Source organism: Alligator sinensis, unplaced genomic scaffold (assembly GCF_000455745.1).
Source record: "Alligator sinensis unplaced genomic scaffold, ASM45574v1 scaffold839_1, whole genome shotgun sequence".
Taxonomy (NCBI): Eukaryota; Metazoa; Chordata; order Crocodylia; family Alligatoridae; genus Alligator; species Alligator sinensis.
This window is the reverse complement of record NW_005841885.1, coordinates 279,208-305,144: the sequence shown is the minus strand read 5'-3', so window position 1 is coordinate 305,144 and position 25,937 is coordinate 279,208. Positions and strand designations below refer to the sequence as shown.

The 25,937-nt window shown below is 47.5% G+C and overlaps 1 protein-coding gene across 1 annotated transcript; it reads right to left on the bottom strand.

Annotated features, from left to right (window-relative positions):
• Nucleotides 1–192: 192 nt before the first annotated feature.
• Nucleotides 193–25,924, bottom strand: COPG1 (coatomer protein complex subunit gamma 1). Its single transcript, XM_006017763.3, has 24 exons — nucleotides 25,750–25,924; nucleotides 22,381–22,433; nucleotides 21,446–21,526; nucleotides 20,591–20,662; nucleotides 19,401–19,480; nucleotides 18,807–18,882; nucleotides 18,556–18,648; nucleotides 16,835–16,921; nucleotides 16,534–16,691; nucleotides 15,255–15,388; nucleotides 14,111–14,178; nucleotides 13,078–13,266; nucleotides 12,331–12,426; nucleotides 10,557–10,800; nucleotides 10,110–10,185; nucleotides 9,561–9,664; nucleotides 8,900–9,025; nucleotides 8,376–8,444; nucleotides 7,788–7,930; nucleotides 5,845–6,016; nucleotides 4,403–4,500; nucleotides 2,136–2,274; nucleotides 1,288–1,386; nucleotides 193–780 (listed from the first exon to the last, which is right to left on the bottom strand). Exons 1-24 carry the CDS (start codon nucleotides 25,784–25,786, stop codon nucleotides 650–652), a joined length of 2,625 nt encoding a protein of 874 aa, XP_006017825.1. The 5' UTR covers nucleotides 25,787–25,924; the 3' UTR covers nucleotides 193–649.
• Nucleotides 25,925–25,937: the final 13 nt, after the last annotated feature.

Genomic DNA, 25,937 nt, shown 5'->3' with positions numbered 1-25,937 from the left:
AGCGGTGTCGGCGGTGGTGTCTTTCCGCAGGGGCGCACCGCCACGCGCAGGTGCCTCCTACGCATCACCAGTGTCCGAGGGCAAGCTGGCCTTGCCGACTTGCCCTTAGAGAGGCGCATTGCCTGGGAAGAGGGTCGGCCCGTTGTGTTCAGGTGAGATACAAGCAGAAAGGAGCCAAATGCTAGAGCCGGGTTCACAGGGAATGTTATCCTTTTAAAATGACCATATCCCTTTTTATTTTGGGGGCCTTTCAAAGACATAAAAACACTAGGAGAAATTAGAGGATGTAACACACTGATTTCACAGGTTCTGAGCGCTGCCCAGTGGCTGGGCTACCATGACAGGAACAAGTAAAAGGGGTTTCGTTGGCAAAACATTGCAAACTGCTGCTGTATCCAGCAACCTGGTACGATGAAACAGGCAGACTTTGTAAGACCAATCAAATGTTTCGTAAAACGTATTGGGGCTTACAAACACCATCCTTGTATTGCAAGAACTCCAAATACCCATCCTAATTTTACTAAAGAAAAGAAAGCTGCTGTAGCGAGTATGATTTCCATTCAGTGTCCAGAAAAAAAGAGAGCAGATCGCCAAATACATCCTCCCTTTATGGGCCTTGCACGTCAGAGAACAGTTCCAGAAGGGCAGTTTAGCCAACGGAGGCCATGATGACATCCACAGGAAGCTCTTCTCCGCTGCGGGCCGTGACTTGCATCGTCACGGTATCTGTCAGGACGAGACGAGAACGCACCAGGAGGTCGTGGCCACCCCGAAACACACCTGGGACACAGAAGAGATGGAGGAGAGAATTAGGTGCTAGCAGGTCCCTGGCTTGCCCACCCAATTCTAAGGGTACCATGCCTGGAGCAGACATAGATCTCCAAAAGAAGGTCAGCTGAAAACAGGCACAGCTGGATGGCTTTGAACCTCACAGGAACACATTAAGACTGAGCTGATCACTAGCATAAATCTAGTACAAAACCTGCCAAACCAACTTAAGTTTACTTCTCTGCTTTTAAGTCTAAGATACCACAAGACATTCCCAATTTCATTATGAGCTACATCTCCTATAAACAGCCTCAACCTGTAATTCAAAACGGGTGACAGAAGTTGCGGGGGGTGGAGAGTGTGACAGGGACAGACAGATTTATGCATCTTATACAGAGCTCTGGCAACTGAGGGACAGACAACACACGGGATGTGCTAACAGCATGCCTTGAGCAGGCAGGTCCACGTGTCCCAGAAGTGTCACACAAGACAGAGCAAAGATCCCCGCCAACAGCTTACCTGCAAGGTACAACGTGTGGGAGTTCTTGTTGTCTGGCACTTTATCTGATCGCTCACATGGCTGCATCCCCAGGAACTTCACAATATTACTGACTGCCTCTGTTTAGAGAAATAATGAAGTATCATAAGCATTTTTCTTGACAACCCCTGGAGGTGACGCAACCCTCCTAACATAAAAGACAAGCTCCTTGCCCCAAGAGAATTACCCTATAGCTCTACAAGGTAGCTCTTACTACATGTGTTTGAACAGGCCCCAATTCACTGTTAGATAACTTTGGACACTATCACAATCCGAAGCAGGAGCAAGCTATAGGACAGCGGGGCTCAACCTTCCAGCCCTTCAGGCTGGATGAGTGGCATCAGGGTGGTCATCAGGTGCAATCCAGCACCCCCACATCCAGCCCCACCCCTCTGCATCCAGCCCCATGCCCCTGAACCAGCCTCATGCAGCAAGGCATGTAGGGCCTCATCATCCAAGTCATGGGACTCCCCACAAGTCTGGAAATTGGGCATCGGGAAAAACAATTAACACAGCCACTACCTCCCTTGCCACATTTCCAGACCCCTGGTGAGCCCTGTGGGCCTGATGACACGCCCAGAGGTTGAGCAGAGGTTGAACTGTTACAGGGGGAGAAAAGGTCAATAAACTTAAGACTACTTCCCAGCCTACCACATCCAGAACCCCTAACACAAAACAACATGATAAGGGCTTGGCATATAGGGCATGCTAGGGGGTTTTTTAGGAAGACCCCAAAGAAAGTGACAGCTGAAAAGGTCCAGGATTCAGACCTTGCCTCTTGCTGGGAGGGAAATGCTAGGAGATCTGCTAGGATCAGAGCCTGCCTTACCTTCCAGTGTTTTAATGGTGGATAAAGTGAAAGTCTCTTCCTTTTCATACTCATCACCCACTTCATCCCAGGCTGCTCCAAAATTTGGTTTCAGAACCCTTTGGATGTGATCCGCTACTGTGACCTCGATATCTTCAAGCTGATGGTGAAAAGGAAGTTTAACCAAAATAAAATTGCTCCTAGTTTTAACCTCTACAGCAGAGAGCTGTAAGCCTTCCTTCATTATAGTCAAGCAGTCACATTCATGTTTCACCACAGCTTTCCTTGGCATTAGTGCCCTGTCCCCTTTCGAGGTGGCTTGACCAATACCATTTTGATACCATTTGTTTGCTGTGGGTAATGGAGCTGGAAAAGCCATCGGGTCCACCATGCCCAGGGTTTGATGAACCAATTTCCCATTTTGAGCATAGTTCTTAAACCTGCTACAAATGAAAGTGTGAAAGAGATCCAAGAGAATGGACAACACAAAAATAAAAATTCAACAAGAGATGTCAGTGCCTGGACTTGCATTTCTGGTACACACAGAAACTTCCCTGGAGTTGGCTTCCCAGTTTGTACCATGAGGCCCAAGGAAGACTGAAGTTATACAGACAAGAGTTATATGCTGTATTTGGAAAGGATCCTGCATGCATCAGTGTTGTAACTACTACCCGTCACCATCCAGCACGTCACATTATTCCAGTCACATTTTGTGAGATGCAGAACTTGGGTCAAGGAAGGAGACTCCCTCACTGGAGCATATTAGAACTGGTCAGCATCCTGCATTAATTTATATATTCCTCTGCAGGAGTGCAGTCATTATCTATTCGTTATTATAGTTTAATGGAATATATTTGCTATTTCAATTCACTCAAGTGCCTTAGTAATGGGGGGAGGGGAGGAAAGGCTCTCTCAATCTGGCAAAAGATGAGCATCTCACCATGCTGTTCCCCTTGCAGAATCCTCCCCACCCCTCCTGGCTTGATGCACTTCACACTGCTTTTCCAGCAATTTGTGCTGACTCACTGCCCAGTGGTTTCTATAATCAAATGCTAAACAGCATCAGCAGAGGAAAGGGCAGGGGATGCATGGCAAACAACTACTGCAGTCAGAACAGGCTAAGGTTCAGTCACGTCATTCCCGTCCCCCTCCAAAGGGCATGTTACCCCACCCTGTAAAAAGCAACTGAGGCTCTGGTCTGAGTGCAAAGCAACTTCTCCGCAGTGGTAACACAAAACTCAGCAACGAAATCAGATTATGCACTCAGAAGTCCTGCCTGGATCTGGTAATAGGCTCAAACAGAACCTTTTACAGAGGCTGTTAATACAGGCCAGAAGGCAGTCACCCCTTGCTTCCAGGTTTGAGGGCCAGAGCAGCCACATGGCATGGGAGGCTGCAATGGACGTCCCCTAGTACCAGAGCCAGGAGCTCCACAATGAATGGCTCTGGCACATGAAGAGATGCTCACTGAGCACTAGAGGTGGCCAAACAGCATCCTTCATTCATTAAACCAGCTCCACTACTGATAGAGCCCATCACTTCCTGCTCAGAGCACTGGCAGATTATTTTTAAGTCCGTGGCATTTGCTCAGGAACGGAAGGAGGTTTATTTACTCAGAGCAGAGCGCCCTGCTGTGTAGGAGGGCTGCTCGCACTGGCAGGAGTCATGTGCAACACAGACAGGAACCACACACACTTCTCCACATGGCTTTGCCAGCAGGCTGAGAGAGATAACAGTGTCCACAGAGATGGAAGTACTGATAGGAGGGTACACTAGGTTAGACAGTAACCATCTGTCCATGCTGGGACTGTGCAAGTGGGCAGGCTCAGATATTCACTAGATCTGGCTTGGCCCCCAGGAGTCAAAAGTGTGGCCACAGAGACTGCGGAGAGAAGCTGAGTTTAAGGCAGTGGGGGAGGTGACATCCTTTCTGGTAGGCGTGCCACAAATAGGTCCCGCACCCTTCCCGCGTGCCACCCCCATCCCCTTCCCCTGCTCGATCTCCTGCTCTGCATTCTGCTCCCTGCCCTATCTGCTACTATGCTGCCTGCCCCATCCCTGATTCGTGTACCACAGAAAGGCTGTAGTGTCCATGCCACTTGTGACACATGCTACAGAGTGGCCACCCCTGGTTTAAAGGAACTTCTGGCTTTCCATGAAAGAAACCCACAGAAGGTGTCCAGAGCAGCTGCTTGTGACCAGATATTTCACTATAAGACAAAAAAAAACTCAGAAGCACCTTGGCACCACTCAAGCTCCAATTATCAGCTCTAAGACCAGTTCCTTACCACATACTCATCCTCATAACCTTCGTCATCTGTTTCACCAGTGTTTGGGTCACAGTCCTTGACGGTGAATTTCATCATGCAGCTGAATGTACAGGCCACTAAAAGAGGGGAAGAAGGAAAGAAGAGGCAAAAGGTTCATGTTGCCATAGGATATGCATTTCTCTTTATGCACCGGAGCGTGTTCAGAATGGAGGAACGAGCACCTCAGGACTCCTGCGTTCTATCTTCTGTCTGTCACTGGCTTGACCTCTGAGTTTGGGCAAGTCACCTCTCTGCTCTGTGCTCCATTCTCCCAAATGTGAGCTGTGTCTATTTTAGACATTCAGGCTTAGTCAGTGTTCATAAATGCAGTGGGTTGAAAGCACTGTCATAAAACACTGAGCTTAGCAGACGAAATATCATCATTCCACTGGACAGTCTCAAATAACTGCAGGAATACTAATTAAGTAAGCCTCACAAGTTCTCCTAATGAAGGAAATGATATACTTATCTAGGGGTCAATTTACATACCACTGAAATGACAAAACTTCTACTTTACAATGCAGTGGCTGATTAATACCACTCAAGTTAGGATAGGAAGTAATGAACCGCTCTAGCTAAAACTGAAACTGCCAGGTGAATGACAGGCTATACAGAAGGGAACTGTTACTAGAAAGAAAACCAAAGTATGGAAAAGGGCGGTTTCAATTTCCGATTGGTGAGAAGGGCGTATGATAAATATGCTGGAGACCTAGCTCTAGGACTTCTAGTAGGCATTTTAGCGACCTGCCTTTCTGTGGCTACCATAACATTTAGCACCTCAAAACCATATGCCTGTGAAGTAAGGAAGTTTTATAACCCCTGCTTTACAGGTAGGGAACTGAGTCACAGAGGGGCCAAATGACTTGCTAAAGTTGCACAGGAATCATGTGCAGAGCATGGAACTGAACTCATGTCTCCCATGGCAGTCTCCCAATCATTTTAATATCCTTCCTCATTATCCAAGCACTCCCACCTTTGTCAGAAAAGCCACAGAGGGTTCAGCCAAGGACGTTCCCATGCCAACAGGTGAAATAATTACTTGCAGTAGGTTTCATGAGACAGGGTGGGGATTTAGGTTCAATTCATTAGTGTAACAACTTTCAAACACAATTCTGAAAACCTCATCAGTAACCAGCATCACAGCAAGTACATTTTTGCCACAGAATTCTCTTACTGTCTGAGAAGAGAGACAAAGGGCAATGCAGAGCCTGGCTTTGAGATGCCATAGGGCAAATTAGGAAAAGGAGGGAGAAGACACCTTCCAAGAAGGGAACTCTGAACAGCCAAGAGAAACTGATCAATGCAGTTGAATGTTACACCCAATTAAAGGCTATAAACAAATGGCTTGGACATACGGCAGAGTGTGCAAGAGAAACATGGTATTGGGGAATGGGGAATATCACCGAGCATGGCCTGCTTACCTGCTGTTGGGTCCTCTTCAGGCAGTGCCACCAATGTATAGCAAGTACCAGGCTGATTATAAACCAGGCTTTTGGCAGGCACATAGCCAATGACCTCATACCCTTCCGTAGGCTCCATCTGCACTGTGACATTCTCCAGAATCTGATCATTCAGGGTGTTTGTGCAATCAAACTACATGGAGAAGAAAGCGAAGTGACAGTTTGAAGCTAGTTATGGACATAGCAGTTGGCTGTGTATTAAGTAGGCAATTGCTTAGTGTGAACCATAAATTCTAACCCCCTGCAACCTAAAAGCAATTGCTATCTGCTGGGATGCGAACCTCTATAGAGGGACTTCAGACAGGGCTACAGTGATTGGATTTCTTTAGGCTGAGTCAGAGTTGTACCCCAGAGCAACTGGCCTTTCTACCTTTTCAGATGGGAAGTTCAGCACTTCAAGGGACATAAATGCTTCTGTCAATGTTGCACAGGAAAAGAAATTAAAACAAATAAGACAAGAGTCCTGTGGCTTGGCCTCGGCCTCCTATATGAAAACACACAATTCAGAAGTGAAAGACGTTTCTTAGCTCATGTTAAGTCCTTATTTCCCTTCAGTGCAGAGTTGTTGCCTAGCAATTTGCATACTGCAGTTTTAAGCGTTTCCAAGAAAACAGCTTCTGTCTCCTCCTCTGAGAGAGTATCCCAAGTCTAAAGATCTTTACTATAAGGCAGGTTGAATCAATACGGAGCCTGAAGTTTCCTCACTCAATTTTATGGAAGCGCAATGTCCTAGAGTTGAAATGGATGTGGTACTTCTAATGGCTTGAGCAAGAGATGAGAAATCAAGACACACAGCTTCTGTTTAGGCTCTGATCCTGACTCATTATGTGACCTCAGGCAGACCGCTAACCTTCCTGAGAGCTTACCCATGTGTAAAATGAACGATGAAAATGTTTGTGCGCCTCTCAGCAAATAGAGAACTAGAGCCTTCAACAAGACAGTCAGGTAAGCATAACATGATTCCTCATATATCAGCTACAGAACTCTTTGTGCCCTGAGCTGTTGGCAACTGCTGTGGTCAGTGGTCCAGGCTGAAAAGATTAGCATGCATATCTTGAAGCATGCCACAAATGTAGCATAAGTGTGTTAGAGACATGGCCAATTAATGTGGATACCCAGGTATTGACAGCATGGGCTTCAAAATCACAGTAAATGGCCTATCCCTTTCTAGATTAACCTTATCCTCTCAAACTAGGGAAGCTCCACACTCATTCATGCCTAAGAGCTGTGGTTGGGGAATGCTCCCTGCTCACTATGAGCAAAGGTCTGGACTATGCTATGTAGTTTTGCTCGTGGAACTCAAAGTATGCCAGCAAGATGGCAAGTGCATGCATACCCATAGCTCCAGAGGCAGGAAAATCTCCTGTGTCTGCCAGCAGGTCTCCAAACATCCCTGTACCAGACATCAGCCTGCAGGAATCATGCGCAGACACCCCCATGCCAGCTACCACACCCCTTTAACAGCTGGGCCTCCCAAGAGTGCACATCACAACCTGCCAGCACAGCTGCTGTCATGGAGTGCAGCAGAGCTCCCAGAAGCCAGGCACTCTGGTAGCTTCCCTGTGGCACCTGCTGTCTGTCACAACAATTGCTGGCAGCAGCAACGGCAGCCTAAGGCAGACAAGGCCAAAGCCCTCTCTCCTCACTGCCGAGTGAGAACGGCACCACCTAGCGATTGCCCATATGTCCGTCACTGGAACTGTGATGTCTGCATAGATGCTTGGCCTAAATTTGCATTCGCTGGGTTGTGCCTCTGGGAGAATGCCAGGATGGCTCACTTCTGTGGTCTACCCTGAACTACAGAAACCACCCACTGGGCTGCTTCTTCCCAACAGTGTTCTTAAATGATTAGGACGTGATTTTTACAAGCTTATTTCAGCCCAGCGCAGCAGCCTCCAACCCACCTGGAACACCATATGGCTGAAGAATGTGTGTTTGGTGCAACGGATCACATACTCCGTCTCCGATTCTGTGAGAGCTACAGGCTCTGGCGATGACTTGAAGAGCGGGCCCAGGCCTCGGAACTCCGGGATCGCTGCTAGTTGCTCTGAAACGCAGTTCACAGAACCAAGATTATTTTCCACAACTCCTGAAATAGCAGGTCACATTTAGAAGCAGCACAAAGTCCTTGTGTTAAGTCACCAGAAGGTGGCTCAGCAGAGAGCTATCGAGCAACAAAAGCCCTCAATGAAAATGCATTCACAAACCTGAGCCAAAATTTATCCTTTGCCTGGGTTTGTCATTTACTTAATTGAGAATCACACACAAGGAGACTCTGGGTTTGGGGGCATAACTAGACCCCAAGTAGGAAGTAATTCAAAATGGTTTGGCTTGAAACTTGGAGTACAGCTGTTTATATCTCTGCTGCAAGAGTCACTTCAGAAGGTCAAGTGTTGAAGGGATTAGACAGGCTCTAAAAATTACTTGGCTGTTACATCCACACCTTGTCTCCATTTAGGTGTGGAACAGGAGAGGACTTGCATTCTGCTTACCTTGGAATATTTCTTGCCGTGTTGCTGCCACTTTCTCTGGCTGTTTGACCACAGCAACAGGAACATTTTCTGAAGCGGCAGAAGCAAAACAGGATGAGAATGTAAGGGAGGACTTCACCTGCTTAACACACAAACCACCATATCTGGAGAAGGATCTGGCCTTTAAGAGTATGATGGGCAGCTGCTATTTGTCTTGCTAGACACTGTTTTCACCCCAAGGAGCATGTACGCAGAACTGCTGGACTCCTATCTTGAACTTCCAAACTAGCTTCAGAATAAAAGTATAGCTCAGTAAGAATTAATGGTCAGATTAAAACAAAATTGTAACCTGAGAGAAACCAGGTGTTATCAACTGCAGTCTCAGGAGAAAGCAAAACCTCCCCAAATTCAGATAAAATAATTGTAGTAGCAGATGGAGATGGACTGGATGAGACCTCTCTATCACCCAAGGGCCAGAAGTTATGAGGTTACAGAGTGCTTGAGCTTAACACCAAGAGGAGCATCCCCTATTACTCCATGGGTACCTGCTCTTTGTTCAGGGAGAGGAGCAGTTGCCAAAGGAACAGACTTCAGATCAAAGGGTTTCTCAGAGGGCTCCAGAGTATACTGATGCAGTGCCCTCTCCAGGCCAGGGATGGATACTGTCAAGCCTGAGGAAAGAAGGGAAAGATCCCTAAAATCACTGACATCATCTATTCCATTTACCACCAAATCAGAATGCAACAGAAATCCCTACTCCTGCTCTTCTTTATTGGCCAATATTGTTCTGAGCACTTCGCAGCTATAAGGATATCACTTAGCCTCCCCGCAGATGACATGCTGAATTTACATGGCCATTCCTGAAAATATCATGGGTACTTTTATGCAAATCATTATCATCCCTGCAATAAAACAATTTGCAAGCCTCTGGAGTGCATATGGTTGCATTATTCAGGGTTTAAACCTAGCTATTCAGCACATAGCCATGCACTACAGTACAGCCTGGGCACTCAGTCACACAAAAGGTGTGTGTAGACCTGGAAAGCAGGGTAGCGTCGCATGCATCTCATGTCTCCTTCATAAAAAGTACCAAACCCCTTAGCACTTGTCCCTGGACTTCAAGCAATGACTAGTGTAACCAACTGACAAACGCGTGACAGTCTGAAGGATGTCCAAGCTTCCTGGAATGACTCTGTCTCCACATACCATTCAGGATGTAGCCAGCATTGAGAGCTTTCTGCTTCTGCTCTAAGACATTTAGGTAGAATGTAGCTCTATCTCTCACTTCATTGTCATCATCCATCACACATCTGAAAGCAAAATATAGAACAAGGCTCAATGCGAGGCACACAAATCCATGCAAACAGCTAATCCACCTTGGTGGATTAGCCATATCCCGACAGCTAATCCACCTTGGTGGCCTAAAGGAACTGAGAACATGTCCTGGGAAAAGCCAGTAATCTGTAACTGATTCTAGGCATCATGCTAGCAGGATGATAAATCACGACCTCACCATCTCTCGGGGACCCTCAGACTAGTTCTACGGCACTGAATTCAACTGCAACACTAAAATCTGTAATGGGAAGCATCATTCCTTGTATAGTTGTCTCTTGAGGTATACATCCTGACGTTATTTCTCAACTGACACAGGGCCCTCTGAGATGCCAAGAAAATCCCAGGCAGGTGCACAATCTTAGAGCACTTGAGAGGAATCCCAAAGATTTCTGGTGGATGAGGCCAGCTCTTCTCACTCACCTTTTCAGTAATACCAAGATACTGGGTAACATCTCCTCATTCTGAGCTCCGAACTTGGCCAGTGCACTCACAGCACCTGCAGCAACAGCAAAGTCCACAGGATTAGCCAGCAGAGAACTGAACAAGGAGTTTCCTCTCTGGTTTCTGACATTATTAAAAATGCCACGGTAATAAGAGGACACAAGGCCAGGAGGAGTAGGTGGGGGTGGGGAATGCTGGCCCTTCTTCCTCCACGTAGCAAAGCCTCACAACTCACACAATGCAAAAGTCTTGTCCATTTTTAAAGACCCACTAGGAATCAGACCAAGTACCAACGTGCATCTAAGCCCTCAGAGTTAAAACCAGGTGTAGTGACCCACTGAAAGCCCTTTAATTGGATCCCAGTTGAAGGGAATGACTGAGCTCCCACTCTTTAAGGGAACAGTGGTTTCTAGACCTGCCTCTTACCTGCCCGGACCTCCTCATGCTCCAGAACAACCCGGTTGTAGATGAAGCGAATGTATTTCGAAGGATTATTGGTCTTGGGCCCTTCTTGCCCCAGGAGGTGTAGGATTCGGGTGGCCAGGACAGTGAATTCGCAGTCCTCAATGAACTCGCACAGGTGAGACAGACCTGTCTCTTTGCTCTCAGAGTTCTCCTCAATGATGCTGATGATACAGTCCACAATGGCTCGCTTATACTCAAAGCCTCCCTATGTGGCAAAGGGAAGCTGTCAGTGAGAAAGTTAACTGACCAGGAAAGAAGTTGCCCATGACTGAGGACTTCTCTTCCATGTGTGAAAGGAACTGGGTGGCAGCACAGCTCTGCTCAGGGCACCGGGCCAGTTCCAGCTATGCACACGTGCATGCTGCCTTTCAAAAAGCAGCAGCCAACCCACACATGCACTGACAGAGCCAGTGTGTCCAGCCCTCCTATAATATTACATGGAGCAGGGGCACACCATGGCCACTAGCTCTGGACTGACCAAGGAGTTCTGTATAGTCAAGCTCTTCATATAGCTCGTTCCAAAAAAGGCAAACAAACATGTGACAAATAAAAAGCAGACATTAATAAAGGAAGGTGCAACCATCAGCTCACCTTCGAGACAGACTCCATTTCAAGCCTCTCAGCCATTAAATTAATTACATGAACCAGCCATATGGGAGAGATAATAAAAAAAAAAATCCCTCTCCCTTCTAGTGCCAGACATCTGCATATGACTCAAAGGAATCGATTAGGGATCATCTCTGCCCCAGTAGGGCCTAAGGGCAATAAATTAGGGGAGAGAGATAAAAGATCAGCATCTCCCCTGGCACTGGGTATCACATTATTTTCAGCTGTTATTTAGTAGCCTCCATTATGTGTTCCAAAGGATGAGACAGCTCTATGTCCTCTTCCAGTATATGTGCCTGTCTGTGGGTGTTTTGAGTATCTTCTCAGAAGCTATTTTGGGTAAAAGAGTCATAAAAACAGAGTGGTCTGAACTCCAAAACCATATTTCAAAAGGATACCAGCTACCCACACAGAATCTGCAAGAATGGAACGTTCCATTTTCAAAGAGCAAGATAAAAGGTCTTGGTTTGCTCCAAAATGAAAGGTTTTAATTGGCAGAGAGTGATGTCATAATAGGCTATTGATGCCAGCTGGGCAGCAGGCATATGTTAGACCATTAAGAAAAGGTTTCGGCAAACATCTGCAAAATGCCTTCCTGAAATCCTGTCATTGACTGCAGCAGGGAATAATGGCAGATATCAGGGATCCCCCCCCTGGATCAAGGATCCCTGGCAGCAGCAACAGAGCAAAAAATCATTCATAAGGATGGCGTCGATTCATTTCTCTCTAAAGGACAAAGCTGCTTAGAAGCAGCTGTCAAAGTAGAGTGGGAGACAAAAGCAGGTCGTTCAAGTGTTATCTAGACCCGGGCTGCCAGCAGATCTGCGGTTACAAGTATTTGTTTTGACAGGTAACAAAGTACTGAAGCAAAACCATACGCTCACACAGGGAACCAAATAAAAAAACAACATGCTTTAAGATTTTTCATGATGTCAGTTCGAAAAACTGCCACAGACTTGGCCTGTCACTTCTACCAAGTGGGCAGGCTGCCTCTGAACTGCAAGTTTTCCAGGGCAGGCAGCAGCACCTACTTTGTGGCCCTTCGATAAAAAAAAAAAAAAGAGGGAATCTGATTCTGACCAGGTCCCTTAGGCAGTCCCTGAGGCCAGTAGCTAGCCTGCCATCTTACCTCTTCCCGGAGCATCGTGAAGAGGAAGTTCATCAGGACTGCATGCTTGCGAGGGTACTTCTGACACAGGGCGCTGATAGCCTGTACCACCACAACCTGGACAGGTTGGAGAGAAGTGCATTTACCCAGGAGAACTCCATCTTGTTTCAGTTAGTTTTCACCCACCTCCAAATGGGGAAAGATGCAGGACTGAAGCCTAGACACCATGCTTTTCTTTTCACCCGAAACACTGGGTATGCAAACAGAAAGAGCTGCCCTGGGATGAGAAGGGATTCCCATCTCGATCGCAATTACTTCCTAAAGAAAGTCAGTGTAGGAGCCCAATAAACCTTAATTAAAAAAAAGGGTTTTTTTAAAAGGGCTCTCCGGAAGGGAGCCTGCTAGTGGCTAAGGTGTTATATAGAGGGCCAACCTTTTCGGTAGGTGTGCCAAAATTAGGCCCACACCCTCCCCATGTACCACTCCAATCCTCTTCCCCTGCCCAATCTACTGTTTTGCTTTCTACTTCCAGCCCTGTGCTCCCTGCCCTATCTGTTCCCCCTCTGGCCTGCTGCATGCCACACACAGAGGCTTCCTGTGCCAGTTATGGCACCCTTGTCACCAGTTTGCCATCCCTGACAAACTGGTGTGGTTTGGCGATGACAAAACAGTTGATCTCAACAGCCCCTACGGTCCCAAGGTTTCAGAAGGCAAGCATGCACAGAGGAAGACCCCCACACGATGCCTCTTCCTGGGACCTCACTGTACCTTGAATTCATCTGAGATTTCTGACATGAAGGTGGAGATCTGCTTCATGAGCCGGTCAATGCTGCTCTCACTGCCGGTTTTCAGCAGCGTGGTGATAGCCAACGTGGCAATGCTGCGGTTGGAGTCAGTCACTAAGTTCTCCAGGTCCAGGTTACAGGCAGTTACAGCAGACGGATGTTTCATGGCAACCTAGAGACGAGACCAAGTGGAACTCCCTGAGCAGATGGAAAAGGCTCAGCCAGCAAAGCCAAATGCTTGCAGCCCTAACACAGCACCAGCCTCACCTAGCACACCCACGTGCAATAGATTCCATGTAGTGGTCATGCCAGACACGTTATTTACCTAAGGGAAAAGGTAACAGCTGACCCCCTGTAGACATATCCCCACGCTGAGAGAGAAACATTGATGGCTTGGCTTCTAAATGCCTTTTCTTCCTCTCTCCTCTCACTAAAGGGAGGCCCAGGATCTGAGCCACCTGGCCATGCCTGCACAGGAAGCCAAAAGTCCTCATATAAGAGTCTTCAGTACTATGTCCCATAGAGCAACATTCTGCAGAGGGCCTTTGTACACAGGGCCTAGCCACTCAATTTACTAATCCCACAACTCTTTTCTTTGACATTAAAGAAGATAAGGGATGAGGGCTACTCTAGTCTTTATGCTGGAACAAAATCTGCCAAGGGAACAGGTCAAGCACCAGGAGGAATTGTCCCCAACTGCATAACAAGGAGCTGCTTCATCCTGAGATCTTGAGGCTCCAAAGGAAATGCACTGCCACAGACTGATATTAGATAGATGCCCATTAGCCAGCATGATCTGTTTTCCTTACCCAGTGCCTTCTTGGACATTTTATTCCACCCAGGCAGCAGCGAGATGTAAGCTCTAGCTTGGAATGAAAGACGCAGGGGAGCGGCATGTGAGGTGGGAGGCAGGAGGCTGACAAGCTTATAAGAAAAAATGGCGCAATCCAGCCCCTTTCACCTCTCTGGAATCCAGACCCCACATAGGGGCAGAAGCCATTCAGAGGCCCACCTACCTTATTGAGGGTGCGGACAGCTGCATACCGAAGAGCCGCCTTTGGGGAGCTGCAGAACAACTGTAACACTGCGGGAAAAAGCACCAGAGGCAGAGATTTAGCGACCTCTGAACAAGACGGGCTTCCCTCCTCCCCAGGCACGTGATTCATTGTAGGGCAACAGGGAAAACAAAAATAAAGATGTTAGCAGAAGATAACAAGAGGTGTGTTTGAGAGGGATCTCTCTGGACTTGCCATCTGCCCATGCCTATTCCAGTGCCCTAAGAACCACAGGGCACAGTAGGTTAGCTAAGCTGTCTCCCTCTCCCCTCCATCACTGTCACCACAAAATGATCATGAAGCCATGATTTGGAGAAGTATGGTTTTACCTATTGTGGAACCTGGATCTACCACCTTTCTATTGAACTATTATCTTTACTATTATTTAAACTGGATTTTTCCAGTTTCAGCTTAACTCCCAGGCCTTTCCAAGCACTGGCCAACTTCAAGGCCTTCTACTGTGGAGAGAGGCCACATCAATTTGCCCCTTCCCCAAAATCCAAATGCATCACCTCAGTGCCATGCCTGAATCCCCTTGAGCTGTGAAACTAGTGCCCCAGATGGGCGCTGGTGCTAAGTGGATGGAATTTTCTTAAGGAAATCATAGCCATCTCTGCAGATACAATCTACACTGAAGTGTAAGAGTGATGTAGCCATGATGGCTCAGAAGTTATATTAGAGGCAAGGATTTTGTAGGGTGATATCTTTTATTGGACCAACTATGGAGTTGAGATAAATACACAAATTTCTCTAAGCTCCACCCCCACCATGCTGTGCTTCACTTGCTGTGCCTAGCTTCCCATAATCAGAGACGGAAGGAAGTATATCTTACATGCAAAAGCTTGTTGACTTTATTCCAATGCCAGAGTTGATCTAATAAAAGATATCCTTGTCAGTCCACAATGAACACAGCAGGCAGATACCTCTACCAACAGCCAAGGCACACATATGCAATAACAAAGCTCCAGCAGGTATGAGACAGGCATGAGAGGTCAGCTCCGTAAGCCTGAATGTATTTAAGAGCCTTGTATCATAGGTTAGTTAACAGGGGGAACTGTCACCCGGCCACAATCCCAGTTATTCCCTGACACAGCACTGGAATTACCCGAAACAGCAGGTGCCAATTCTTTGGCCGTGCAGGTGGGCAGGTTGACGATGGCAGAAGCAGCTTCGTAGACAACCATCTCATGCTTGTTTCTCAAACAGCTCTCGATGAAGTCAAACAAGGGGCTGTCACGGCTAGGAGACAAGTTATGAGAATAATGTGGGCTTTAAGTACTGGGAGGACAGACAGGACCAGCTTAAAAAGAACAACTCCTATGCTAATGGAAGCTTCACTTTATGTAGAAAGGACTAATGGTAATAGTGGTCACTCTGCCTCACTCCATGAACAATGTAGGGCTGGAATCAAGACTCACTGGCTCCAGACTACATGCCCCTCCCCATTAGCTGGAAGACATATGGCAGGGGCTCTTAATCATTGGGTTGCCAGGCTACCTTGGGTGGACGGCAAGTGAGATTATGTCCTGTAGGCAGGTTAATTAACTGTACCGAGGCACTGGTAATCACCTCAGGCATCATGCCAAGCTAACTCGGCACTGTTCCTTCCTAATGTCAGACCCCATTACATGTGGAACACTTTGGCACTAGGAGCACTTGGACAATGGGGACTAGGAACACTTGGAGAGGAGTAGGACAATGGGGGAGATGGGCTGTGGGGCTCTGGTGAGGTGCAGGTGTGTCATGGGATCCACAGGGTTATGAACCCTGACCTAGGGGACATGTGACATGCAGCAGTGCGGTTCTGATTCTGCCTAGCAGAGGACAACGGTACACAGACATTAGCTACATTAATTGCAACACAGGATGGAAAAATGGAAGACCTCAAGAACAGTTTAAAAAGAACAGGATACACATGAAAGCAGTCTGACATACAGCTAAACAACTGGGGCAGACACACACAGGCCTGCCTAGCAATAAAACCCAAAACGACGGGGAAATCGGCTCCCCTTTGCCACCTTCCTGCTAGGTCTTAGCTGTAAATGAAAGGAAGGGGCTGCATCGCAGATTCTATGGGCCCTGCCACATGTTCAAATTATAGTTGGATAGAAACCAGCTATAAAGTTGTTACACATTTTCAAGCACTAACTTTGTAGCTGGTTGGCTCTTTGTATAGATGGATGACCATTTTATGGCATAATAATTACTTCACACATGTGGCCAGTCTAAATGTATTGCACAATTAACCAGTTAATTGTGTTATGTGTAACAGGTGGCAGGGGTCTATTATTTCTTAAACACACAGGTGACAAGGCAGGCCCATGTGACAAGGCAGAAGTGGGGTCTAAGGAAAATCATCCTCCATGGCAACATGGTCTCCATACCTTCCAGCCTCTTCCTCCAGCAGCTTGCTGGCTACCCGGATCATCATGCAGTAGGCGAAAGGTGACTTCAGGCCATGACGCATGAACTTGCTGAGCATCTTGTTAACTGCAAGCCGGTCATTCTTGCGCACATGGTAGAGCAAGCCAAGGGCGTGATACTGTGCAGGGAAAGAGAAAGCAAAGGGATGCGAAAACTGCATGTCACATCACGGATGCATCTACTCAGCTAGACTGGGGAGGCCAGCAGAACACCAGCAGTACCACAGCCCTGGTCTGCTGCATGCTGCTGCTAGGTTCTTACCTGGACCATGATATTATCACTGGATGCCGCCTCCTGAGCCTCATTCACCCAGCGTTTTACCACATCAAAGCTGTTCTTCAGCAGGTGCTGTGGGGCCACAAAGCCACAGAAAGACCCATAAGAACCTGTCCCAGTCTGGAATAAGCTTTGCAGTCACTGGTTCATATTAATCAGAAACTAGCCCCACATCTTTTCTGACTGTCACTGGAGAGGGCGCCCTATAAAGCAGCCACATGCAGACACCAGGACCTACAGGAATCAGTCTGGAAGTGACCTGGGTTGTGTCTATGGCTCTGGTTCAGAGAGATGCATCAACTCTGCCCAAGCTGAATGCCATTGACTCCAACACTAGGCACCTTGCAGTGGGATTGTGAGGATTATTCATCAACATTCATATGTTGAAGCCAAAGGAAGTGCCTTGATAATGCTGGTTTATATTCCAGTAGTGTCCTCAGGCCCCAGGCAGGACTGCAGCAATGGTGTGTTGGGTGCCGTACAGACACACAAGAAGGTATCCACCCTGTCCTAAGGAGCTTATGATCTAATTCCAGTATTGTCAAATCTGCTTGTACAGAAACATGGTCAGAATCAGAAAGGCTCTCTACTCTCCCCTGGCCCAATCCCAGAGCCCTCGTGAAAGACAGCAGGAAGCATACATATTCCACTCTGGAGCAGGCCCTGCTCCATGCACTGTCATGGGGCCCAGAAAAAGCACCCTACAAGTTTCATGCTTCTTGTCCAGATTATCACAAATTGGAAGGAGTCCCTCACCCGAGCTGCTCCCACACTTCATCTCAGTTCTTGACACAAACCTTCTTTTAGCTCCAAGCTACACTGTAAGGTGGAGAAGCTGTCCTTGGAGGATGTTGCATTAGAGAGGCAGGTGGGTCAAAAGCAAATGCATCTAAGTTGTTCAGTCACTTCATTTGGTGGGGGGGGGGGACACAGACACTGTTGTTGAGAGGCTGATATGCCTTTTGAGAAAACTCTCTAGAAACACTGCATATTTTCTCCTCTACCAAAAATATAATGCAGATCAGTTGACTTAATGGCAGATGGCAGGAGTGTATTTGTGCTAATTTTACGAACCACGTGGGTGACTGTAATGCTCAGAACAATGGATTCCACTGATTTAACCCAGACACAGCATGCACAGTCCTTCTGCAGGCTCACACCTTTACCAACAAACTTCAGGCTTCACAGCAACACTCCTGCTAATCCAGTCCAGGCAATACCACCCTCCCCATCCCGTGCTGCTCTCCATGTCTCACCAGTCTCTGTCTCTAACAGGCACTGCCAGTCATGCTAAATGACATCATTTTGTATACTGAACAAACAGAGACTAAACAACCCATTTCTATTTATGACCGAAGGGAGTATTTGAACTCGAGTCTGCAGAGGGAAAAGGCGAGGGCATCAATAACACACTGCATCTATTTATATAGCACCTTATCCCAAGTTCTCAAAGCATTTTACAAAGCTAGCTAAGATTTGCACCAGTTTCACAATTGGAGCAAGGGAGACTCACAAAGGTCACACATCCTTCTTCACAATCTGAGTGTGGGTTCTCCTCAGTTACACTTCATCTAAAACCAGTTCTCTCTGCTGAAAAGCCGAAAGGACCGCACAATAGATACACTACAGTTCAGTTCTCAGTGTACAGATTTGCTTCCCAGCCAAATTGGCCCTCCAAAAAAATCACCCTGCAGGTGTATACATACCAGTGAGGACACCAGGGCCGAGCTGGATACGCTGGGCACTTTGTCCACAATTGCCTGCTTCATGTAGCGCTCAATGGCCTGCAGCATGGTGCTCTGCAGAAACAGAGAGGAAACCAGACCTGACTCCACAGTAGGAAAGCAGAGAAGACAGGGAAGAAAAGGAGGGGTAGGACTAGGAGAAACAACTCACTCAGGACCAAGAAGATAAGAGCCCAGCAACAGGGAATACTTGCAAGACAGGAGGCACTTACATCCGTGATTTGGCAGAGTGCTCTCACAGCAGGGCCTCGGTAATTGTCATCCTTCCCAGTCATGTCTTTGGTTAGGCTGGATGAACATGGAAGAAAATTTTAGCACAGCACATTTCACCCAATAGCTCCAGATAAGGCAACATGCAGTGAGCAAGTACCAACAGCAGGGCTGAATTTCAGTCAAAAGCCAACCAAACCAAGAGGTTATCTCCAGTTGGTTCAGGAGGATAAAAGAGTGCTAACTTCAACCCTGCCTTATTTCAGTAGGAAGTGTTTGGTTATAAATGCAGAAGTAGCCCTTATGCAAGGACAGGAGACCTGAGCGTGCACACAGTGCTATCCAACTATTAAAAGGGAATAGCTAAGGTAAAGCAGCATGGAATTTACTGTACCATACAGGTCACCAATATCACTAGGATGTCAGTGTCTGTAATGTAATGGCCTCTTCTCTCAAAGAGGAAGCTTTCTTCTCACCCATGAATTTCCCCACCCTCCTGTAGACATCACTGCTATCTTCAAGTGGCTGTAGGAGCATTGTTGAAAGCCATATGGGAACAACTGTGATAGGAAGGAGATGCCTCACAGAGGACTCACCTGCTAGTTACAATGATGACATCCTCAGCGATGGATGACATCTCTTTGATGGTCAGGTAACACATCCTGCGAAGCGTTGGCTACCAAGGAAAATGGAAAAGACAACTGTTAGCTGGGAGGACAATCACCACAGATGGCTGCTGTTCTGCCAGTGTTCCTAACTACTTTACATTTCCAGATATTTGGCACTTTTTTAAAGCTCCAATTCCTGCAGACAGGTGTTGACAATGAGAGAATCTCAGTTCTCATTTATAAAAAAGGACAGATAAAGCCATCATGCCAACATATCCAACAGATCCCTGATTTCATCTTATGTGTAACCATCATGTTTACAAGGAAAGGCTTGAGAACATGACTAGAGGGCAACTGAAGGACTCAGAAACTAGACTACAAATAAAACCCCCATCGTTTCTAACAATATTTAGTCTTGCGATTTTGTGGTAGCTTTTTTGGTATGTTTGAGGCAGGCAGCTGACTGTGGGGAGGGAACCAAGTCAAAAGACTGCAGCTGGACTACTCAGAACTGCCACCCCATTTCTCAAGTTGGCTACCAGCACAACACCAATTTTTTTGCTTTCCTTAGATCCTACTGGGGGTCAGGCACGGCTGGTGAACTCAGATGGGGGGCAGAAGGGGCTGCTGCAGCTAGCCGGGCACTCCAACCGGTAGAGGGGAGGCTGCAAACCCCCCCTCACCACCACCCCGCGGGACCCTCCCCCACCCCACCAGTCTGAGTTCACCAGCCGTGCCTGCTGGGGGTGGATCAGAAGGCAAAAAATTCAAATTATCATGGGGCATCGAGTAAGGCAGGCTGTCATTTATTATGCTCATTCAGTACCTACCCCAGTGGTGCCCAACCAATCTAGTTATCACAGTGATGTGAAAATTAAGTATAAAAGGAATAAGACAGAAAAGCCCAAGCCAATGGCACATCCAAAGAGTCTGTCTTGGTAAACGGCTTGATTAGGTGGATGGCAGCTGTTTGATCTGGATGATCTGTGACCGAAAGGGACATCCACAAGGTCACCTGCACAGAGTAACTCTAGGTATCATGTATGATGGCACGAGTTCCCTTTCCTTTGGAATGGGGCGCTTTACACCACGGGGGCAGAATCACCCTTCCTGTTGACACATTAGCCTCAGGTCAGTATGAGCAGATCTATATAAAAATGCATAAATAAAGGACTTACATCATTGGACTGGAACAGCTTGGTCATAGCAAAGAAGGCTTCCGTAGCTTCCATCACACCCAGGTGCTCCCCCTAGTATGGGCAAAAGAGAAGCAGGAATTATCCCTTAAGTACAATAGCTTTAGTGCTGGGTAGAGGCTGGGCTGACAACCTGGTTATTGACACGACAAGCCCAGCTTGAGCTGTGACAAAGGAAGGTCTCCTTCCCACCCACATGCTTCAGGACAGACACAGAGAACTCACTTCCGATACTCTACTGGTGTTAGGACATTGACCTGCAAGACTCCTGACCCAGCATGAGAACAGCTCAACTGCTGGTGTAGACAGCACAATGCCTTTTTCACTGCTGCTACAGAAAGCAAGACTACTACTAATGGACTTGGAGATGGTTCCTTGAAGGTAAAAGAAGAGTTTGGTCTGTACAGCCCATGCAGTCAGTCCCTTCAGCTGTGATGGCTAATAAGAAGCCAGTTATCTAAATACTTAAAAATGCAGAGATGCCTGAGAGGCTGAGGTACTTTTGAAAAATCCAACTGGGCACATAAAACCTATTCAAATTCTGACCTGTAACACCAGTCGAAACTCGGGTTAGGCCCACATTGCCCATCAGGCAGTGCTACGAAACTAATTTCCTGTTGTCATCAACATGTGCGTTTAATTTTTTTTTTTTTAACTGTCCACTTCCATCACTCTAGAACTTTTGACAAGGGCCAACTTACAGAATAGTCATTTCTTTTCCTGTTATTAAGCATCATTTCATGAGACATTTAAATTATCAGAATGTAGCAGACAAGACTAATTTCTAGAAGAAACAGGTTTAAAACCTGAAGGATTCCTTGTTCATATTTCTATTACCTGGTTTATGAGGTACAAAATTCTGGTGAGGATGTGAGCACATTTCCGAGGGTTTATGGGTGTCTCATTAAACACCCGAGCCTAGGAGCAAACACAAGCACGAGTCAGACCCAAAGGAGATATGGTTTACCCAACACAACACTTTCTTTAAAGCAAGGATGCTATAGCTAATATGTTCCCAGCTGGGTATTTTAAGACTGTTCTCAATTACTTCAGAACAGCTTTTCCCAGTTCATAATTAAGCAGCTGTTCTCTATTCACAAACAGCCCTATTAACTCAGCCTGCTGTCAAAAAGCCTTGCTGTAATCAAAGTTTGAGAGGCCAAATTCAGACCTCAGTCACACCCATGCAACCCCAATGCCAGGAGCAACAGCAGTTCTTGCACTGATGCACAGGCCAGGTTAGGATACAGCTCCCTCTCCCAGAGCTGAGCCAGCTCTACCCAAGGCTGACAGGAGGCAACATTACTAAAAATACCATGTATGAACAGATGACTCTGAACACACAGGCAGCTGGTCTATGACGGGAGGAGATTTTTTTCCCTAAATAATCATTTCTCAGACCAGACCCATGCTGCATTAGGCAAAGACTATCCCATAACCATCTGCAGGCTGCTTACAATTTTCCTTATCCTAAGCAGAATTTTAGGATATCTGAGATCAGTCCCTCCCTTGGTAAGAAAAGCTCATCTTTCCAATGGATGAGAATGCATCTGTCTGTTCAGATTTATAGCACATGGACTCTTTTCATTGTCAGACAAATACAATTACTCACTTCCCTTCAAAAAAACACTCAGGGATGTTTTGCCACTGACTTAAATAACAGCAGCATTGAGGCAAAATTGTAGTTAGTTGCTAAGAGTCTCTAAGTAAGAAGAGACCATGTCACTGTGTGCAAGAGAGACAGTGAGCTCCATGGGATTTTAAGGATTTACCTCTTGCAATACTGCACTCTTCTCCAGGTGCTGAAATGGATTGGAACCCCCACCTGGAACAGAGAGAGCAATTGTGACCTCAGGAATGGTGCTGTGGGAAAAGACACCAGAAATCCCCTTTGTTTGCACTTTTCAGGATTAGGTTTGAAGGATTAGGATGCTCAAGCCTGCCATTACTACCACTAATCATCATCAGTCACCTAACCCTTCTTCAACTCCCCAACAGTATCCTCCTTTCAGGAGAGCTTTTCAAAAAAACCCCAAAAAACCAACCCCCCACAAGCAATTGTTCTTCCTTCTTAGCTCTACTAAGTCACTAATCAAATGGCTCACCCCTTCGCAGAGGAGGGCTCTGTAGTTTTCTCTCCACCTTGCCTCAGGTGAGGTAGAATGATTAGCTCTGAAGAAACTCTCATGCAATGTTGCTCCCAGATGGGGGTAACTGGCTATGAAAGGCCCTCTTCCAGTCCCCAGGGCTGACAGCACTTCCAGTGACAGCAGCAAAACCAATCAGGCTCGGAAATCAATCCGACATAGCCATAAACCCACAAAGCTCTACCTCCCCATCCCCCCGGTAAATCAGGACTGTGTTAGACCCTGCTCCATCATGCAATCAGTGGAATCCATCAATAAGCTATTTTTTCAGATCTACAGTTAATTAAAGCGAACAAGGCAGTGGACTGGAGAGCCTGAAAATAGAGTCTCTTTAATCATCCTATTTAACAGACCAAACGCTACTTGATGAAAAACATCAACAATTAGAGCTGGAACGCTCACAGGGCAAGAACTACAATTATGCGTAGCATCCATTATCTGCCTCTCTTGGACGTATCAGCGAGTTTCAGCCTTGCCTGAGCTGGCAGTTATTGATAAGCAATTTTCATTAGTGCCTAAACTCAATTTGCCATGTGGACCCAACACGACCCAAAGCCACCCTCGCTCAACACTGGTGCTGCCTGCATTCAGTATAGTCCCTGACATGTAATGCCCTGTTATGATCTGGCCCTGAAGAATTGTATAAGGGGGAAGCAGTCTGTGTAAGACTCAGATCTATACTTAAAGGCACTGGTTCCTTTCATGTAAGCAAGAGACACCCCTCCACCTTGGGATCCATTCACCAACACAACATGTGGCTTAACAAAGCTTAAATGTGCAGATGAAGAGAGAAGGGAGACGACAAGAGAGGAGCGATGAATGCCAGTGTTTGTAGATGTACGTACTCCAAAAGCGGGTTGAATAAGCTCACCTAGCAGGGAAGGCTTAACAGCACCCAGTGCCCCTAACTCTGCTCACTCCTGCAACCCAAGGATCACTTTGGCTTCTAATATTTGTAATTCTCAAACCTGCCATTAATATTACTAACCATCATCAATCGCGTGACCCTTCTCCAACTCCTTGCACCTAAGCATCTTAAGGCATTTTATCTGTGTTGACTTAACTACTAAAGCATCCTGCAACCCAAATAATTATCCCCATTTCAGAGATGGGGAAAACCAAGGCACATAAGTTATGGGCTACAGTTACCAAAATGACCTCTAATTGAGTACTGGTTTGTGGACATGCTTCCGCTGACCTCCGCGGGGTGTTGGGAATGCTCAGCACCGCTACATGCCTTGCACTGGACACTCAAAAGTTGGGGCCACTTTTGAAATTGCCCTTACATGGCTTGCCCAGGCTGCATAAGAAGGATGTGGAAGAACTGGAAAAGATCTCTGGTCCCCTGACTACCAGGTTTTACCCACAAAATGATCTTCTCTGTCCTTTTATGATTGGATGTACTAGACTAATCTGTGAGGTCAGTAAGCTAAGGGACACGCTACATCACTTAAACCTGAACTTGGCAAGAGTTCAAGACTGAAAGACATCCTCTGTGGATTAGCTTTTTGTTGTGCATGTAGCTTGGAGAGAGGAAACTTCATTTAACATGGAAAAGCCTGATGCAAACAAGCACCAAGAACCAGAGCAAAAATATTCACGTGGACTTGGAAGGTCTCCAAGATGTGCAGGCCGGGTGGATACAGTAAATAAAAGCTTGTAGGAAGCAGGGTGAAGTACACTGAGGTGGACAGAGTGCCAAAGCCACAACACAAAGGACCAATCGCATCTTCAATCAGCCTCCTTAACAGCCTCTCCGACATTTGCACAGACCATGAGAGGCCCTGACATGTGTCTTAGGTGCCATTATATAGAGTCCCTGGAGAGAGAGCCCAAAAAGCTAGTCCCACCCCCAAAAGCACAAAATCATTAGGAAGTACTGAGCTGAAGGAGAAACAGGCTCAGAGAAGGCCCAAACCTATATCAACAGGTCTGACATGCAGCAAAATAGAAATCATAGAGAAGAGCTGGAAGGGACCTCTGGGGTCATCAAGTCCAAGTAAATCCCTTCCTGGCAGGTCTGCTGGGCAACCTCCACTTGGCTCTGGCCAAGCTTGTCATCTACCAGACTTGGAAGGACACCCAGGGTGGAGCCAACCTGGGGACCTGTGGGCAGATCTTCCTCCACACATATCTCCAGGCAGTTTTACTGGGCAGCATTTGCAGGCTCCCTAGATGCATTCAAGGGCTGCTTTCTTGTCCTGGCTTTGTTCACGTCTCCAGGCAGAGTTTCACTGGCTCCTTGGACTTGGTGGTGAGCCAGTGGCTGCTGGCCAGCGTGCTCTGCTCTGTGTCCCTCCATGGTGTGCCCCTTTTAAACCTTCACTCCTGTCCCCATTTTCTTCTTTAGGTGTCCCCAGCAATAATGTCATGTGCACTTAGTGGCACCCCATATTAAAGGGGGGCTTGTAGCTTTACATGGTGGGCATTAGCCCGCATTCCCAATGCACACCACATAGCCCTGGATGCGTTTGAGGAGCAGTGGGCGCCAGCTGATGTTCCCTGCTCCGCGCCCCCCTCCAATCCCTCGTTATCATCCCAACCCTCGCCCCTGTCCTCCATGATATACCACGGTAGCACCCCCTGTTGCTGAGCATTTCCAGGTTGGCCTGGCCCCGTGGAGCCAGCCAGCCTGTCCTTGCAGAGGTGGAGACACCCCTGGACACGGATGGCCGAGGTCAGCTCCCACGTGTGGAGAACGCACGAACACCTGGGCAGGATCAGAACCTGGGGCAGGCTGTGTCGCCAGCCCTGGCACTGCACCTGGCAGGGGATGGGGCAGCAGTGCAGCCCGGTGGTACCTCCAGCAGGGCACCAGGATGGGGGCAGAGGGGCACCGGTGTGGCCCGGTACCTGCAGATGCCGGCCCAGCATCACTGCAGCCCCTGCCCCTGCCCCACTGCAGCAAGCCCTGGCCCTGCTGTCCTTGCATGGGCAGGTGCCCCTGCCCCGCCCATCCCCGCCGCCAGGGGGCGTCCTGCGGCCGCGCCTCACCCGACTCCTCGTCCTTCTTATCGAACTTCTTCAGCATCCTGGCGCGGGGGGTGGGGGGCGCGTGGAACGCAAAGCCCGGCACGGGGGGCAGAGGGTCGCGAGCCCAGCAGCGGCGCCACTTCCTGCCCGCACGCCACTTCCTGCCAGGCTGTCACTGGGACACCTCAGCCCGCCCGCCTCGCGCATGT

Coding starts and splice junctions, on each gene's coding strand:
- COPG1 (XM_006017763.3), bottom strand. CDS start 25,786: ATGCTGAAGAAGTTCGATAAGAAGGACGAGGAGTCGG. Junction 16,692..16,834: donor GTGATAATATCATGGTCCAG/GTAAGAACCTAG, acceptor TTCCCTGCACAG/TATCACGCCCTTGGCTTGCT. Junction 10,186..10,556: donor GCATGAGGAGGTCCGGGCAG/GTAAGAGGCAGG, acceptor CTGTTGCTGCAG/GTGCTGTGAGTGCACTGGCC.